General features: G+C 36.6%; 1 protein-coding gene across 1 annotated transcript in view; it reads right to left on the reverse strand.

Annotated features, from left to right (window-relative positions):
- COL4A4 (collagen type IV alpha 4 chain) overlaps nucleotides 1-17302 on the reverse strand; it is a 61314-nt gene that overhangs the window by 16570 nt on the left and 27442 nt on the right. Inside the window, exons 18-35 of the mRNA XM_065748308.1 lie at nucleotides 16227-16296; nucleotides 13938-14042; nucleotides 13295-13459; nucleotides 12704-12796; nucleotides 12202-12365; nucleotides 10439-10511; nucleotides 9112-9218; nucleotides 8497-8680; nucleotides 7673-7741; nucleotides 6408-6512; nucleotides 5675-5893; nucleotides 4619-4780; nucleotides 3756-3926; nucleotides 2639-2782; nucleotides 1924-2031; nucleotides 1438-1616; nucleotides 675-738; nucleotides 220-294 (exon numbers count right to left, since the gene is read on the reverse strand). Of these exons, the coding sequence (XP_065604380.1) occupies nucleotides 220-294; nucleotides 675-738; nucleotides 1438-1616; nucleotides 1924-2031; nucleotides 2639-2782; nucleotides 3756-3926; nucleotides 4619-4780; nucleotides 5675-5893; nucleotides 6408-6512; nucleotides 7673-7741; nucleotides 8497-8680; nucleotides 9112-9218; nucleotides 10439-10511; nucleotides 12202-12365; nucleotides 12704-12796; nucleotides 13295-13459; nucleotides 13938-14042; nucleotides 16227-16296 (2257 nt within the window). The remainder of the gene's footprint in view (nucleotides 1-219; nucleotides 295-674; nucleotides 739-1437; nucleotides 1617-1923; nucleotides 2032-2638; nucleotides 2783-3755; nucleotides 3927-4618; nucleotides 4781-5674; nucleotides 5894-6407; nucleotides 6513-7672; nucleotides 7742-8496; nucleotides 8681-9111; nucleotides 9219-10438; nucleotides 10512-12201; nucleotides 12366-12703; nucleotides 12797-13294; nucleotides 13460-13937; nucleotides 14043-16226; nucleotides 16297-17302) is intronic.

The raw sequence follows: 17302 nt of genomic DNA on the forward strand, positions 1-17302 counted from the left end.
GAAGGTTCCAGGTTATTCACCAGTGCTGCACTAGACCATACAGGACTATACCTCTCATGTTCATGATAGCTGTGCTACGTATTGTGGTGCCTCTCCAGTCCCAGGGCTTATAACTGTGGAAAATACAGCTCAGTGCATACTGAAAGCAGGGCTTCTCTCCATTAACAAAACTTACAGAAAGTCTCTTGTGTTCCATTTATTTTTTTTATCAGAAGTTACCTGGTAATCCTGGATCTCCAGGAGACCCTTTTCGACCTTGAGTACCAAGCAGAAGAGTTGGGTCACCTCTCTTTCCTGTTAAGGTACATTGACTTTCATGTGGCACAAATATAATTTTCATCCACAAAAACAAAGCTGAACAGTTTTTTAAAATCAGATCATTTACTCATATATATATATGGAGATTTATATTTACATATAAATGAAACGATGTAAATTTATCTTCTAATTTAATGAAATACATTATAATGAACAAGCTGTTAAAGAAGTAAAGTATTGAAATGTAAGTTTTACCTTTCAGGCATATCAGACTTGTCTCTAATGATATTTATGTTTGAATTATGTTCACTTCTGTTTTCTATTCCTGTGCCTAATAATTTTTTTGCATATATCAAAGCATATTTACTGTAACAATGTTTTTTTTTTTCAAAAGCATATTTATATCAACTTGTTACCTTTAGGTCCTTTGGGGCCTGTCAGTCCTGGGTTTCCAGGCATTCCTGGTAAGCCAACATCACCCTGATTTATTTATTTTTTAAGCAAGCAAACAAACAAACAAAAAAAATCCATCTTTAACATATGATACATTTATATCTTATATTTATATCTTATATCTTATATATATATATATATATATATATATTTATAAGATATAAATGTATCATAAAGATATAAAGACATAAGAACATTTAGTTCTCTTACACTAGTAAACAGACTGGGAATCGATATGAACAGCAAAGCTGTATCTTAAGCTGAATAGAAAAGCATGCAGTATTTGTTACATGTCTAACACTGATCATTAATATTTCCAAAAAACTCTACTTTAGAATTACCAACAATTTTGAATTTGTTTATGCTAACACTTGGCTTGTCTTTAACATCTTAAATTCCACTAAAATGGTTTGAGTAATTTGATTTAAAAGGTACCATGATGCGTACCAAATATTGTATTTTACTCACAATTTACTACAAACATTAACCAGAAATCTGTTGTGATATAGCAATCAAAATATACAGATTTCTTTATTTTTCCTTTTAAGTAATCTGCAAAACAGATTCTCTCTTCAAAGAAATATAAGAAAGGACAAGACAAGCAAAGATATGTCCTTGTATCAAAAAGCAACTTCAAGTACAATATGAGTATCCAGTGTCGAATTTCTTGGGAGCTGGGAGAGATATAGCTAAAGTCCAGGACATTTCACTATCACTTCAGTTTACCTGGTCACCTAGTAGACCTTTGAAACCTGTAATTCCTTTAGAGCCCTTTGGTCCTGGGAAACCACGTGATCCTGGAAATCCCATCAGTCCAAAGTCACCATGATCACCTGGAAGTCCTGGGGCACCACTGTTCCCTGGAAATCCTGGGGCACCTCTGAAACCAGCATTTCCTTTTTCACCTGAAGTTAATTGCAGAATAAGATTATGACCAACATGGCCATGCTTTCACACTTTGCATCATAGAATCATAGGGGTTGGAAGAGACCTCAAGAGATCATAGAGTCCAACCCCACTGCCAAAGCAGGTTCCCTACACCAGGTAACTACCTTAGTAACTGCCCAGAAAAACTAGTATGTTAGGTTCAGAATCAATAAAAACAGAAAGGTAGCTGGATACTAATGCAACTATAAATCCAAACCTATGAACACCACCACTCATTTACATAAGATGTACGTTCATGTGCACAGTTTTATTTTATGAACTTACCTCTTTCACCTCTGAATCCACTCTCACCAGGAAACCCTGGTTCCCCCTTTTGTCCTTTCTCAAGCCGAATGTTAATGCTGCCACCGTCTCCTGGAAGCCCTCTTTCACCTTTGAGCCAAACACAAGTAATGTAAGTAAATCCTTTTGTGTTACAGGTCCTGAAAATTAATTTTAGCCAAGAATTCTCTACTAGAGATAGCATTCAAAGGCTAATGCAGGTCCCAGTTATTTGGGAAGGCTTACTGGCTAACACAGTTTATTTTCTTTTGCTTGTTTTTTTGTTACATCAGTAGTAATACATCTCATGTTAAATCAGAATCATTCCCTGCTTGTCTGAAATAAGGAAGATGGCAAATGTACTGTCTGTGACAAGTATACTTTGGAGATTGCTATTGTTTCTCCTGTATTAATCAGATAATATGACAGAAAATCTGAAAAATCTTAAGTTTCAGATGTGTATAGGACAAAATTCAAAGTTTCTTTATATGGTGATCTTTATGTATCATTTGATTTACTGTTGTAAATGAATCATTATGACATTAATTTTTCTCCAGTCAATTTTCATGCATTCATAAGGGAAAAAAGTTGATTTAATGCCTCTGAGAACAAGTTAAAATGCACTTATAAAAACAGAAAATATAAATCTGTACCATAGTCATAACAAAACTAATCATAGTAGTAACAAAATTACAGAGTGAAGCATATTTTTACAAACCTTTCATTCCCATATCCCCACATTCTCCATTAGGCCCAGGCGGACCCATATCTCCTTCTTCACCTTTTACACCAGAGATTCCCATTGGGCCTTGTGTTCCTGGGAGTCCAGGGAATCCTTGGGGTCCTTGAATCCCTTTGCTTCCTGGTAATATTAAATGCTTTATTTATGCACTCAGCCTGCTATACTGTTGCTGTCACATTCTAAGAGTATAAAGCAAAAGGTAGGAGGTTCACAAGGACTACTGAGGAAATTGGCAAAGCAAGAGAACCAGTAATTGGAGCACAGCTTTGTGCCAAGATCAAACTTGTAGGGAAATCTAGATTGCCCTGAAACAAACGTACTCACCTCCCCAGCCACCACCTCCTTACTTAGTTTACTTAGAATGCTCACTACTAGAGAAGCTAATCCTCAATGTAACTATACTGCCAGTTGGACTTCTTATGTTTTTTTCTTTTTCCTTTTTCTTTTAATATTCTTTGACATCTACTCCTATTTTAAATCTAATCTTACTTTGTGACCTGCACTCATTTAACTAGGTTAGCCTTGCCTTAGTGCACTCTGAATTCTCGAGTGGGTATTTTTCTGCGAATGGCAAACAACATTTTGATCTAAAATGAATGTAAATTTAATCACTATTTTCATACTTAAAATAACAGTAAGGGTTTACTGACACAATTTCTCTCATTTTTGGAAGGGCTAGACATAATGTGAAACTATTTATTCACTCACTTATCAGAATGTGTTCTAAATACAATCCCAGACTGCATCAGTAAAGGAGATAGCCTGTATGCAATAAAAAGTATACTGTTCTGATTATGACATATTATAGAAACAAACTATCAAAAATAGCAAATTATGCATCAAAATATGTCATGTTGTTAAACAATCGAGGTGCCAGGATGCATCCAAGTCTATCTTTCCCATCCTTTGATTTTATTTTAATAGAAAGAACAAAGGATGCTATGGTTACTGCCTCTACCTTGCTGAAGGGTCTCATTCTAGAAGCTGGAAAGGGAAGAGAATGCAAAGTGTCTCATATCTTCGAAAGCAGTTGAAATAGCTTCCTGAACAAGAAATGTTATAGATGAGGTGATCTACAGGATATTTAACGTACCTGTTTGTCCTGGGAAGCCAGGTGGTCCTTTATTGCCTGGAAGTCCTGGGTGTCCTCGGGACCCTGGAGGACCTGGGGGGCCATGTGAGCCAGGAGAGCCCTTGAGACCTTTGATTCCAGGTGGCCCAGCTAGGCCCCTGTCTCCCTTCTGACCTTTAAAGCCTGGTAAGCCTGTGAAGAAAACGTTTACTTTATATGAGTATAAATGCAGGGAAACAAATAAGCAGTTGTATTTTAAAAGTGTAACATTGATGATTTTAAATTTATACACTAAATGTGGCAAAATGACTTGGAAACATTGCCACAATGCTGGAGTCCTGCCAGGATTTTCACCTGGAAGATTTTGTTTTCTCACACTTCTTTAGTGAGAGACATATAGCTAGAAGCTCCCTGTGAAAAATCTCAACTATCTGTATTTTGAGAATCCCCAAATTCCTAACTACTTTTGACACATGCCTACCAGCTCACCTTGACTAACGCTTCATCTTAAGGATAAGGAAGATAAAAATACTTCAGCAATGCTGGGAGCTCAGCTAAGCTACTCAGGACAATAGAATAAAAGACAATTAACTTTTCTGTTTATTATTTGACAGTGAGCATATTAATATTTGGCACCTTAAGTTATTTATTAAAGTAAAATTTATAAGTATTTACGGGAAAGAAAGAGAAGTTGAGAAAAATATGAGATGAACACTATACACAACTTGAATTATAGGAAATGTACTAAACAATGTACACCCCCACTAATGAGCAGGTCCCATAGAAGTATTTGTCATGCTAGCCACAAAAATCATGTGGTTAAATCCACTTGAAAAGATGTGTAAAGCTTACAGATGTGAAGCAACCTGATGAATGTCACATACCTTGAGGACCTGGTAGGCCTATGACACCTCTTAGTCCAGGTGGCCCTGGTAATCTCGTGTCACATGGTGGACCAGGGATGCCTGGACAGCCTGGTGCTCCTGTATCACCTTCTGGGCCTCTAAAACCTTTAGCACCTGGAAATCCTGGGGTCCCAGGATGCCCTAAAAACAAAACAAAACAAAAGAAAAACCACTGTGAAATCTTTCAATTTTATTTCTTGTTATCCATGAGAATTCCTATACTTTACTTTTGAAATTATATGTTGTTATTGGAATATCTTACTTATCCTACAGCTTTTGCATGGCTTGTGAAAACTGAAGTTTAACTGCAATTCAAAATTGGCTGTTGTGGAGAGATTTTTTCTATAAGAACAAATACTAATTCAGCTCTCATCAACAGGTGAGCAGGGTCTTTATGCCACAAAAGCTATCTGTTTCCTGATGTGTAGGAGTAGAATGAAAGGAGCTCACTGGCATGAACCAGCAACTTAGTTTTAGTGGTGCTCCTTGCACAGAAAAGTTGTGTCTATCTATTGAGGGCAGGCAAAAAAAAGGGACGTATAAAAGCAAACAGGAACATCTGCTATAACATAGGAAGTCAGCGACACTGTGGAGACACCTGTAGCAACCAGCAAAACTGGATACTGGGGGTTATATTGGGCAAAGGAGTTCACTATTCTCTCTTTCTCTTTAAGGGTTCTCCCATCTTTAGCCAATCTTTTCTGATTTGAGAAAGCAATCTGAGGCAGGGATTATCTTTGTGTCTGGGGAGCACAGCAGGAAACTCTAAGCACAGATTGCCCATAGCCAGCAAGCAATAGTAGTAACAACTGAAAGCTGCACTGTTAGTGCATGAACTGGGGAAAGGCATTTTCCTTCCCCTGCAGTTCAGATTTCCCCAGTGGCTGATCAACCTTATCTGTGTAAAAGTAAAAATATGGTGTACCCTTCATGGTCACCATTATGGAGGCAGGTAAGAATAAGATATCAGAACTGACCTTACACAGACTTTCATCTTTGAATACATGGAAATGCTTCAGAAAAACTGTTTAATACCTTGAAGCCCAGGAACGCCTGGATCACCCCTTGCTCCTTGTGCACCAGGTGGTCCTGGCAGCCCCCTGTTGCCTGGGATTCCTGGTGGGCCATATGTAGTATCACCTGGAACACCTTTCTGGCCATCTCTGCCAGGTGGACCTGGAGCACCATTTTTACCATCAATGGTAGATCCTCTTTCACCTTCTTCACCAGGATCACCAGCTGTGCCTCGGAAGCCTGTTGGTATGGTTTTTAAATTCAGATGGGGTATAAATCATGCTTTTTTTCTTCCAACACTCTGGGATATTATAAATCATATTTAACTAGAATTGTATTATCACTTTGCAAGGAAAGGTAATATTGTATTGTAAATTTCAGATTTCTCATTTACAGCTAATAATACGTGAGGGATGATGGAGGTAACTGTAGGAAGGGACAATGCTTTTCTCTAGGGCAGCATCTATCTTGTGTACTGTCATTCTTGTCAAGATCAGTTCCTTTGCTTGTATGGGCACTAGTTAGTCTCAGTTTTCTGTGAAAATTTATATACACCAAAATCATTTCCTCCCTGTACTCTGAACTTCAGGTTGCTGCAGTATTTGCTGGAGGAAAGGGTAGAAATTGGTAAATATTCCCCTTCTATTAGCTTTAGTTGAAATATACTTCTGGTTTACACAGTAGCTACTTTACCCTGAATGTATGCGTTAGAGCTTGACCATCAGGTATCCTGAACTGAGAAAAGTAAATTCACCTTCTGGTCCAGGGATTCCTGCTCCTGGCCTGCCTCGCTGACCTTTTGGCCCATCAAAGCCGCTTGGTCCTGGAAGACCAGGGAGTCCTTTTAAACCCTTTGGCCCTGGAAACAGAAAGAAAAAGACATTAAAATCCAACAAAGCTCTAAAATTTGTAATCTGAGGGAACAGTACTTTGTCTTTATCTCATGCTAACACAGGTACTTCAAAAACAAGAAGACTAGTAAACCTTTCAAACAAGAGCTGCTAACTAAGTCACAAACAAATCTATGGCTGCTGTATTTCTAAATGGTTTGTACCCTTGCTACAGTAACAGCAGACTTCAAATCACCAGCGTAAATTGTGTAGGAAAAAAATTACATTTTAATACTACAGAGCATCAACCCTCGTGAATTAGGTTGTCAGCTCAAATTCTTCTGTGCTATATACTCCTTTTGGAAAGGTACAATTGAACTCAATACACTAATCTTTGTTCTCTCATATCAGTTCATATATGCAATTAGTTACCATTCATAAAGTCATAATGATTCATCACGTCAGGGAGCCATGTTGAAATGACAGTTTGAAAATCCAGTATCCCTATTTGTTCTGATCATGATTTTCTGTGGTGTTTCAAATGCTTCAGAGTTAATCAAAAGCAACATTTGGCCACTTCCTGGATGAATTATTTGAATTTAAGTTGAACAAGGAAAATAGGCCTGGATGCCTACCTGTGCAACCTAGTCTAGGGAGCCTGCTTTGGTAGGGGAGTTGGACTAGGTGATCTCTAGAGGTCCCTTCCAACCCCTACAATTCTGTCAAGTATTTAGTATTCAGATTTTAGGGCTCAAGTGCAACATGTTATGAACAATATCATCTTAGAAATCATAGTCTTAAGCACATTTTTGCCTGGCATACATTTTTTACCTGTTTTCCAGATGTTCCAGGACCTATCTGAGTCTAGCCTGTTTATTCAACAACCTCTCTCATGTCTTTTATCTGAAGCAGGACAGAGTTTCAAGCTACTTCATTTAATCATTCCTATGAAAACAGTCTGGATACCTTTTGATCATGTAAATTTGAGCTTTCTAGCCCTTAGTTGTAATAGGTAATTATATTCCTGTACATCTGCAGTTTTACATTTTGAGATGTGTATCTGCTGAAAAACTAGAAAGCTTTAGTGTATCTTTGAAGGAAAGCTTCTTTGTTTTTTAATTACATACTCAATTTTTAATTAAAAACTCCATTTCAACTAAAAATAAAATTCCCCTATCTGTACACATACCTTGAACACCTTTAAAACCTGGGGGACCTGGGTTTCCAGGGTATGGTGATGTAATACAGACAGTGTCACCTGAAGCAAGAGGGAGAAAGAAAATGGCCTATTTAATTTTAGAATAAATGTAGTCTGGACATTTACCAAAACATTTCTTTGCAGCTAACCAACCAAGTGAGCAAAGGTAAAGAGAAAGGCTTGTTTTACATACATAGTTACTGCCATATTATTTAAGGTTTGATGAAGAATCATACTGCATTTCTCTTGCCATTTATTTTGTATAGAATATTGTTAATGATTCTAATAATTGCAATACAGTTGTATTCCATACATGGATTTGTGTTTTTCACTTTTGTGTTGGCAGAAAATTCTCTTTACAGTAGCCTCTGTTGTAAGAAAGAAATTATATATTCATCTCAATTCTGTGTACATTTTTTATTTATGCATATTGATGTATATATAAATAGTGAATATTTTTTCTTCGGTAGGGAATAAACAAACAGAACAACCATCTCTTAAATATGAATTGTCTTTTCCTGTTCCTTTAGCAAAAAGCATGGCTTCATAAATCCTTATAGATCGGAGTATTCTTCACTCTAGAAAATAATTCCTCTGATAGTGTGCAAGCAGCATACTGCAGGCTCAAGGTCCACTGAGATTTATATTCTTACCAGTACTTGCTGCTAAGGGCTGATGGTATGTGACCACTGAGGTTGCCAAAACTGACTTAGCTGTAAATGACTAACACTATATATAATGAATTTCAAACTGTAATGGATGGTACCAAACATGTATTTCGTTACTTAGTTCTTAATATAAGTATTTAAGATTACCTTTCTGACCCTTTGGACCAGGCATTCCAATGTTACCATCATCACCAAAGTCTCCAGGGGTACCTCTGACTCCTGGAGGGCCAGGAAACCCCAAACCAGGCAATCCCATAGGTCCTTTTACTCCAGGGAGTCCTGGAATTCCAGGAAATCCTTTATCACCTGTTATTTGTACTCCAGGATCACCCTAAAAGAAAAAAGTTGTTGACAGGAAATAGCATGGCCTAACTCCTTTCCTCACTTTGATTATCAAAAGCCACAGCAGAAACTTATCTGCAGAAAACACTGTTCTAGAGTCAAGAAAGTACATAGGTGACATTATTAGTTTTAAATAATGAAAAACAACATGAACAGAAGGTAGACTTTATTTCTTCCTAATACCTTGATATTGATCCAGTGATATGCGTTAGATATATCTAAAGTAACAAACAGTAGTACTTCCAAAGAAATCATTTTTCAGTTATACTATGATTTTTTATCTAGGCTAACAGAAAATGACAAAAGTGATTAATCTGCTGTGAATTTGGAATAAAATTACACTTTTCATTAAGAGACAGCTGCTTCTTAAGACAAAATGTTAATCCATGTAGAAAAAAATCCTGAGAAAGTCAAACATACCTCAGCTCCTTTTTCCCCAGGCAATCCTGAATCCCCATCTCTGCCATCGTTACCTTTTTGGCCTGGAAATCCTGGAGCCCCAGTAGGACCTCTTTCACCTTTTTTTCCTTAAAATAATTTTTAAAAGAAAAGTATAGTATTTATAGTATGCTTTCCTTCTTATTATCTGCTTAGGCAAATACTGGGTAATCATTCATTCTATCCTGCTCTCTATGGTATTTTTCACTTCATGAATTCAGTTTTCCTGAACACGGCAATCTGGACTTAGGAAGGCAGTACATAGCTGGACACTCCATGAAGCCAATTTGTTTCTTTAAAAGATGTGTTTATAAGCATCGCTAGAATATGCTTCTGTGCATGTTTTTTATAGATTGAAAACACTGAGCTATTAAAATCAGTCAGAGTTTTATCCTTGATTTCAGTGAATTCAGGATATAGTAATGCCGTACACTGCAGAGTATTTGCACCAGTATTTCCAAAGGGTTTTTATTGTTTTCTTACTTTTCCCTCTAGATTTCTCTTGCACTGACATTTATGAAAATGCAATTTTTGAATAAAGGGCAATAAAACTATTCTAACCCAAGGATTCATTTTGTTGGATCAAGAAATTCTTTGTAAATAAACAGCAAATGTTTTGCCCTGCTCCAACGCCTGTAAATAAAGAGGGACCATCCTTAGCTAAACTCATGTTTTTAATCGATAAGATGGACATCTTTTTTCTGAACAGTTCATATAGTGTTTGTAACTAACCTTTATCATCATGTTTTTTTGTCTTTTCTGGTTTTGCAGATCATACCACAGCTTGGGAGAGTTTTTGATCTATTTAATTATGATAATTTTGGTTGTGTAACTGGTAGCCTATTGTTTGTTTTCATGTTTTTCCCAAGAATAATTTTTGGTTGTTTAAGTGGAAATAAAACAGCTGGAATACTGATGTAAGATTCTTCAGGAGCTGGCTTCTATATAATATTTTTTTATACTTTCACCATAATTGTATTCTGCTTAGTTTTTGCTCTCTGTAAGACCTTGATTAGCAATCATAAGGCATGAAAAGACATGAGCATTAATAACAAGCTTTTAAATTAATAACAACCTGTTTTATGGCTCAACTACAAAGTAGAAAGTGTAAAAATTTGTGTTGACCTTGTGTTGAGTAAGAAGAAAATGGAAGAGTTTTTATCAAGAAAGCAGTCTGGATATACATGACATCTAGGCTCTGTAACTTGCCAAATTAATGACTTTAAGATTAGATGAAAGTGTTTATCTTACTCTACTGCCTAAGTATTGTATAGGAAACAAGTAGGCTAATGATAAAATATGTATTTACCTTTTATTGAAACTCTTCCTTGGTCACCCTTCTCTCCTTTTTCACCATGTTGTCCTCCAGAACCAGGTGTCCCCTTTCAAATGACATTCCACGTCCCAAAAAAGAAAGGAAAAAAAAAAAAAAAGGGAAGTTGTAAGCTAGTCTCCAGAGAAGAACTAATAAGGGAACTGAAGGAAAATCAGGTATGTCTCTTGCTCTTGCACGATTTCCCCCTCCCAAAAAAGGCCAATTAATGTAACAAACAAGCAAACAGTTGTATCTTTTTTGATATCATTAAAGAGGTATGTGAATAGTGCTTGGCCTTTTCTTCAGCCTGACTGCCAAATGTATGGAAATGCACCTATGAATGTAAGTACTGATGGCCCATGTTTTCATTCAGCTGTGAACATAAATGTGAGAATATCAGAATGCAAACAATTCACAAACTCTTGTTGCAGACTTTGTCCTATGATCCACTACATCTACAGAGGAAGGGAATCTCTCTAGAATTTTGTGACTGCTGGATGAAGCTATCCCCCCAGAACTGGACATTGCGGTAAGTGATGTTTTTTTTGCTAAGTTAAAGCCCAGAAAACTGTCTGCATAACATTTTATCTGCATCTAGTTTGGTACCTGGTATCTCTGTAATAGTCTATGACTTGATAGGCTTTTCTGTATTTTTGTGCTCTCTCTCTTTTGTTCTCCAATCTGGTTTGCATATCACCTTGGTGTGTGAATCTGACCTTGAAACAGTATATGTGAATGTAAAACTTGGCAACATGAAAAATTGATGTTATATCCTGATGTTAAATAATTCTAGTACACAAAACCTTTACCAATAGAACATTCATCCCTTTTCCTTTCATGAGGAACTTGAAATGAAATTGTTACACTGTAAGGAAGCTATTCAAACAAATTAGAAGTCTTTATTTTGAGGATTAATCATAGTTTTCCTTTCTAAGGAAAGACTGGGCAAAATGAAGGGCAAAATGTTGTTTCCACTTTAGCTTAATTGGTAATATGCATGTCATAAGGACACTAGGCTTTGCCTATAGTGGCTGACTCATGTGAGGAACAAACTTCAGCTGAGTAGTGACTAAAAATTGGAGTTTAAAAAGCAATACAGAACAATAAAGGGATAAACACAACAGAGAAATAGAACTGCCTTTCAGACTCCATAGGAGTGAAAGACTATATTCTGTTTGGGTCACTCCATAAAATAAATAAAGCACAAGAAGTAAGTTAAGCATTTCAATTGATTTATAATAAAAGGAATAAAGAAAATAAGTTGAATAAAAACAAGGGTTCTTTCACACATACACACAGATGTTGACATAAAATACATCTTAGCCTGATGATATCATGCAGTTTTGTCTTGATAAAATTTTGCTGTAAACACTTTCATTTAAACTAACTTAAAAAATTATGTTCAGTCAACTGGTGCATCCATATTTCTTTCAAAAAAACAGTGTGTTTACAACTAAAAGTAAAAACAACTCAAAAACAGAATACAAGAACACACACCATCTTTACTAAGCTTCCTGACAACACCATCAACACAGAATTGGGTTCTGTCCCTCAGTGTAAAACTCTTCCCACTGCTGCAAGGGAAATCAGATAAAAGCTAATAAAATGCATCCTCCTACAAGACTGAAAAAAACATGAGTAAATAAAACTTTAACATTGCTTTCCAGGTCAGTTCCTCCACCATTCCTCTAAATTGCCTCCTGTGTGAGTGTTTAGTTAATGCTATTTACTTACTGAAGCTCATGAGAACTACTCACAGGGAGCCCTGGTGATCCCACTGCACCAGATAAGCCTGGATCACCCTTTTCTCCAAGTCTTCCAGGGTTACCCATTTGTCCTTTCTTTCCTTGAGTACCTGGAGGTCCTTGTATACCACGGGGTCCAGGAGGACCAGCACTACATGAGCAGAGGCCTTGATTTCCTATAAATGTATCAAAACTACATTGAAACAGTTGGATAACACATTTTAAAAATACTGTCCTTTTTCTTTATAAGCATGTATGTGTAGTGCACAGACCATTTTATCTCATTATGGCCTTCAGAAGAGTGAAACTTATCAGTATGTTTTTTACAGTGCTGAACAATTGCTGTAGCGTTGTGACTCTACTTAGAAGCTGCATTACCAACAGCCAGTTAACTATATGTTGTGATGGCTCTGATCATCCAAGTTGCCATAAACTTCTGTCTGCCAATTTAGGACTGAAGTGCTAATTTTGCAAAGGCCTCGTATTCAGATTGTTGCTATCCAGGTATACCTACCTTTTTCTCCTTTTTCACCTTTTCTCCCTGGAAGGCCTATCTGACCTTTTGCTCCAGGTTCTCCCGGAATCCCTCTCTCAGTACAAATTACACCTTTGAAAAAAACAAAGCTCAGATCATGTGTTCTCTCCCTTACATCGTTATCCTTGCATTAAAATCTAGAGATCATACAAAATACTTTACAAGTTATTCCTTACAGATCATAATATACAAGTAAGTCTGGCTACAGTTGATGTTGTCACAAGTGTGTCACATTGCTACTATTTTTTTCTTTTTCAGCTGTAAAATTTTATAGCTTGTTTATTAAAGGATGGTGATTTGGGTTTCCTCCCCAGTTTACTGTGTTTTTTACTTCAGCTGATATATGTTTAGGATCTTTACTTATATGTTATTTTGTGGATTTAAGTCACTCATCTATAGGAAGATAAAAATGTTGACATCTTTCTGACTGATAATTGATGGGAAACATACTTCCTACATCACTTGGAAAATTTGATACATCTGTCAAAAAGCAGCTCTCAAATTTTTGTAGGACCAACAAAAGCAATAAATATATGATATTCTCACAACATAAATTGCTGTTGAACATACTAGGTAGTCCAGGTAAGCCTTGTCTTCCTGGCTGTCCTGGTAGTCCGGGTGGTCCAGGAAATCCAGGTCTTCCTGGAATTGCTTCACCTGTTCCAGGCAAACCAGGATCACCTTGAAAACCTTGAGGTCCTGGTGCTCCACTTATTCCTGGCAGGCCAGGCAGACCTATAAGGAAACGATATGAACAATTCAGAACTGTCATGCAGAAGAAACTCTCTACAATTAGTAAGACTTAAAATTTAAATATTTAGGTTTTCCTTTCTTTCCCTAGGAAAAACAAGTGGCATATAGAGCAAAGTCGTCTATATTGCTCTCCTTTACAGCCTTCTGAAGTTGGAAACAGGATTTTTGAGCACAACACTACAGATACATGTATACCATGGATATACAGTACATGGCAGCATTCATTTCCTGCTTTGCCTTCTGTTTGTTTTCTAGTAATTCCCACTGTTCTGTTTGGAACATTTTAGTTCTTTTTCAGGTAAGAGTAAGTATTGAGATAGTATGTTTTTGTTTTTTTTACCACTGTCTGTAGAACCCAAATCCTTATTGTTGGTGACTTGCATGAAACAAGAACAAAGAGTTTCCTTTTAGTTCTCTCCTACTAGTATAGAGTTCTTATTTTATTCCCAGAATCTCTTACTTGTTCCATCATCTCCTGGTCTTCCTAGAAGGCCTGCAGGGCCAGAAGGTCCAGCTGACCCCATGTCACCTGCAGGACCTGGATATCCAGGATCTCCTTGTGGACCTACACAGAATTATAAAAGTATGTGAAATTAACATCTTATGCAATTGACAGCTTTCATCTAAATAAAGCTGCAACTGAAATTGTAATTCAAGAACAACAAAGAAGTAAGATACTCTCTCCTTTATCTGTATGAAACAGTTTTAAAAGTGTGACAAATTTTATAGTGGGAGGATTTGGTTACTTTTCTATGGATTCCTGCCCATTTCACAGACACATAGTGTTAAAACTTTGTCACTCAGTAGCAGTATCTTTGCTACGTATTTCAGAACAGAGAGAAGTGTTTGCCCCAAATAAATACACATAGCATTTAAAATAAACATGCATCTGGAGTGCATCTGACAGTGCTTACAAGCAGGTCATTTCAGGACCATCCTACTGGAAATTATTCAAATTTTAAAAAGTTTATTTTCAAACTTGATATAATAAATACATATGTTTTTGTAATTAATTAGTGATAAAGAAAACTTAAATCAGATATAAAGAGCTCAATGAAATTGGAGAAGCAAAATGTTGGATTCTGTTTTCAAACAATTCAGATAAATGATATTTTCTCTGAAGAATATAAGAATACTTCAGTATCAACTCACACATCATGCACGCAATTTATGCTAAGTGTTACTTGACATACTAGAAATAAGCATGGGCTTAAATCTTCTGCTGCATGAGCTGGAAACCCATAGAAGCCAATGGAAAACAATTTCAGTTGATTTTCGCTGAAGATCCGATCTGGTGGGGAGGTTCTGCTGAACCTGGATTGTGTTGTGATTTACTTTGGTGTTCATATTTACTGCACTAGAAATACAATTTATGGCAAGTTCTTTGTTAAAATGTCCCTACTGAACAGGTTCCATTTGAGATGCCAAAACAAATCCCTTCCAGGCAGCATGCTTGGCTGCTCCCCACTGTCTCCTGCTGTGTAGGAAGTAAGAACTTCCACACATTATTGCCAATTAGATAATAAAGATGCGAATAAGAGAGAGGATTTAAAATCACAGCCTGAGGTTTTGGTAGGAAGGCAGTGAGATTGAGTGACATTCTATTGAGAGTGCTAGATCTGGATGAGTAGGGAAAAGATGCTAGGAAGCTGAAGGAGGAAGGAAAGGATTATACGTATGCTCCTTTCTACAAGCCAGGCAAACAATGCTTGGAAACGTCTGTTTTAAAACATTAATGTTATAGACTGTATTAATAAGTGATAATACACTGCTAAGGTAGAAATAAAGTATGTTGATCAATTTTTTGTAGCCAGTCATAGTTTGTCTGTGCCTTTTTATGCTGATAATGTAAACTTGATGCTTCTGGGAATCACAGGACCTAGTACAGATTTTACATAATCTACAGGTTATGTAACATGCACAGCAGATTCAGTACATTCCAAAAACTTCTGTTCTTGTGGATGTGTTGTACAACCACAGAACACATGCTCTCACTTGCCCAGGAAATCTAGAAGTTTCAACAGATCATCTTGCACTGCCATATACATACAATTTAGCTTGAGAAACTTTGTAAAAAAGGTGATTTCTCTGCATCTGTGTATATTAGATATATAAGAAAGGAAAAAAACCACAAAAGCGTATTCAGGAAATAGAGGGGGAAATTATGGCTTATGTAACTTCAAAATATTACATTTTTTGTTTGCAGTATTGGATAAAACAGTGACACAGAATGAGAATAGCCTGGAACTTGAATTCACACAGCTTTTAGTGACCTCAGTGGACTTCAGTGATGAAATCCTGATGGAATTAGCTTTCCGCAAACTCAGGAACCAGGATTTCACCCCTGCTGTGCACTAAGAGGCTTAACTGAGTCTAAAATATGTGTGCTGTGGCAATTCTGAACTCAGGATTTCAGAACTACAATGTGAAGCCTGATTTTCTTGTTTGTCTCCATTACCCAGCATGGAACCCATTTTTATTTTTCAGAGTTCTTTCCTAAATATGCCAAGGCCCAATAACTAGGGAAGAGTCTAGCAGACCTACTTGTGGCTGCGCATAAGGATCTTTCCAGCAATGTTTAATTTGAAATAAGTATTTTTAATGTTGTTCCATTAAGATCAGTGAGACATAAACAAACCTAGAAGATAATGTTTAGGATTTGTCCCTAGCGATTACTTTCTAACACCTTAGCAAAATAGGTCTTTATAAACTTTATATGGCAGAAATAGTAGTTAAAAGTAGCTTTAACCTTTCACAGGAAGCAGTGAAGTTCCAACAGCTCCAGGAGGACCTGGGGGCCCCTTTTCTCCAGGATCTCCCTGTAAGAATCCAACAGTAAATTTTACTGGTAGGCATAATCATGCAATGCCCCAGCATGCAACTAAAAATTTCAAAAATATCTAAGTCTGAAACGATGCAACATTTTCATATCACCTGGGCAACAAGATATAACAATCTTTCAGAATGGATTTTCAGAACTTGTAACACTACATCTTATTTCTCTCTTATATTGTAAAGTTGAGTCAATTACAGTATAATCAGTACCATGTTTAATCAAGATGTTTTGATTTAACAACCAAAATGTAACTATTAAAATTTCAAATTTTTATTTGAATTTGGAAATTGCTCTTATAATGATAGATAAGTGCTAAGAAAAGAGGTTTACAAATATTATCAATGATAAAAGACTGACAAAGTTTTGATAAGTTTAAAACATCTATATCAGGGAAACATAAAAGTGTCTGCTAAGAGCAAGGAAAATCACTTCTGCTTGGAGGATTTCTAAATTAGCCTGGATTCTGATATTTAGAATTGCAACTGAAGAGGACTTCAGGGAAGTCTTTTATGTGGCAAATTGTATTATACTTTTTGCTTCGGTGTAGATTAGGAATCCGCCCTAATGTCTGCAGCAAATGGGAACTGAGAAAATAAGAATGTGAATCTGGGAACTGCATAGTTATGTAGCATTCCTAAGGCTGGAGTTCAGGGCATTTTAGGTCACAGACAAGGAGCACTGAGACTGCAAGACTAGATCCCCATCCTTGTACAAGTAAAACCAAGCAGTCTGTGCCTCTCTGTGTACTTTCCTTTAAGAAAAAAACAACAAAGAATGGAATGTTTAAACAAAGCCAGTGTGGAGGAGTCCAGTTTTGCATTCTGATAACCATATAGGAAAAGCAATTTATACGAACAGGTCAAGCACATGCAAAGTGACTTTATAAGTCATACAAATAAGTCCATTGACTTGACTTAAAGTTTGCAACCTCATTTGGTGCTGATTATCATACTAGTTCAGGGACCAAATTTTATGGGATCGTACAGCCA

This window comes from Cyrtonyx montezumae, unplaced genomic scaffold (genome assembly GCF_038088225.1).
Source record: "Cyrtonyx montezumae isolate F1298 unplaced genomic scaffold, pur_monq_1.0 scaffold_5, whole genome shotgun sequence".
NCBI lineage: Eukaryota > Metazoa > Chordata > Aves > Galliformes > Odontophoridae > Cyrtonyx > Cyrtonyx montezumae.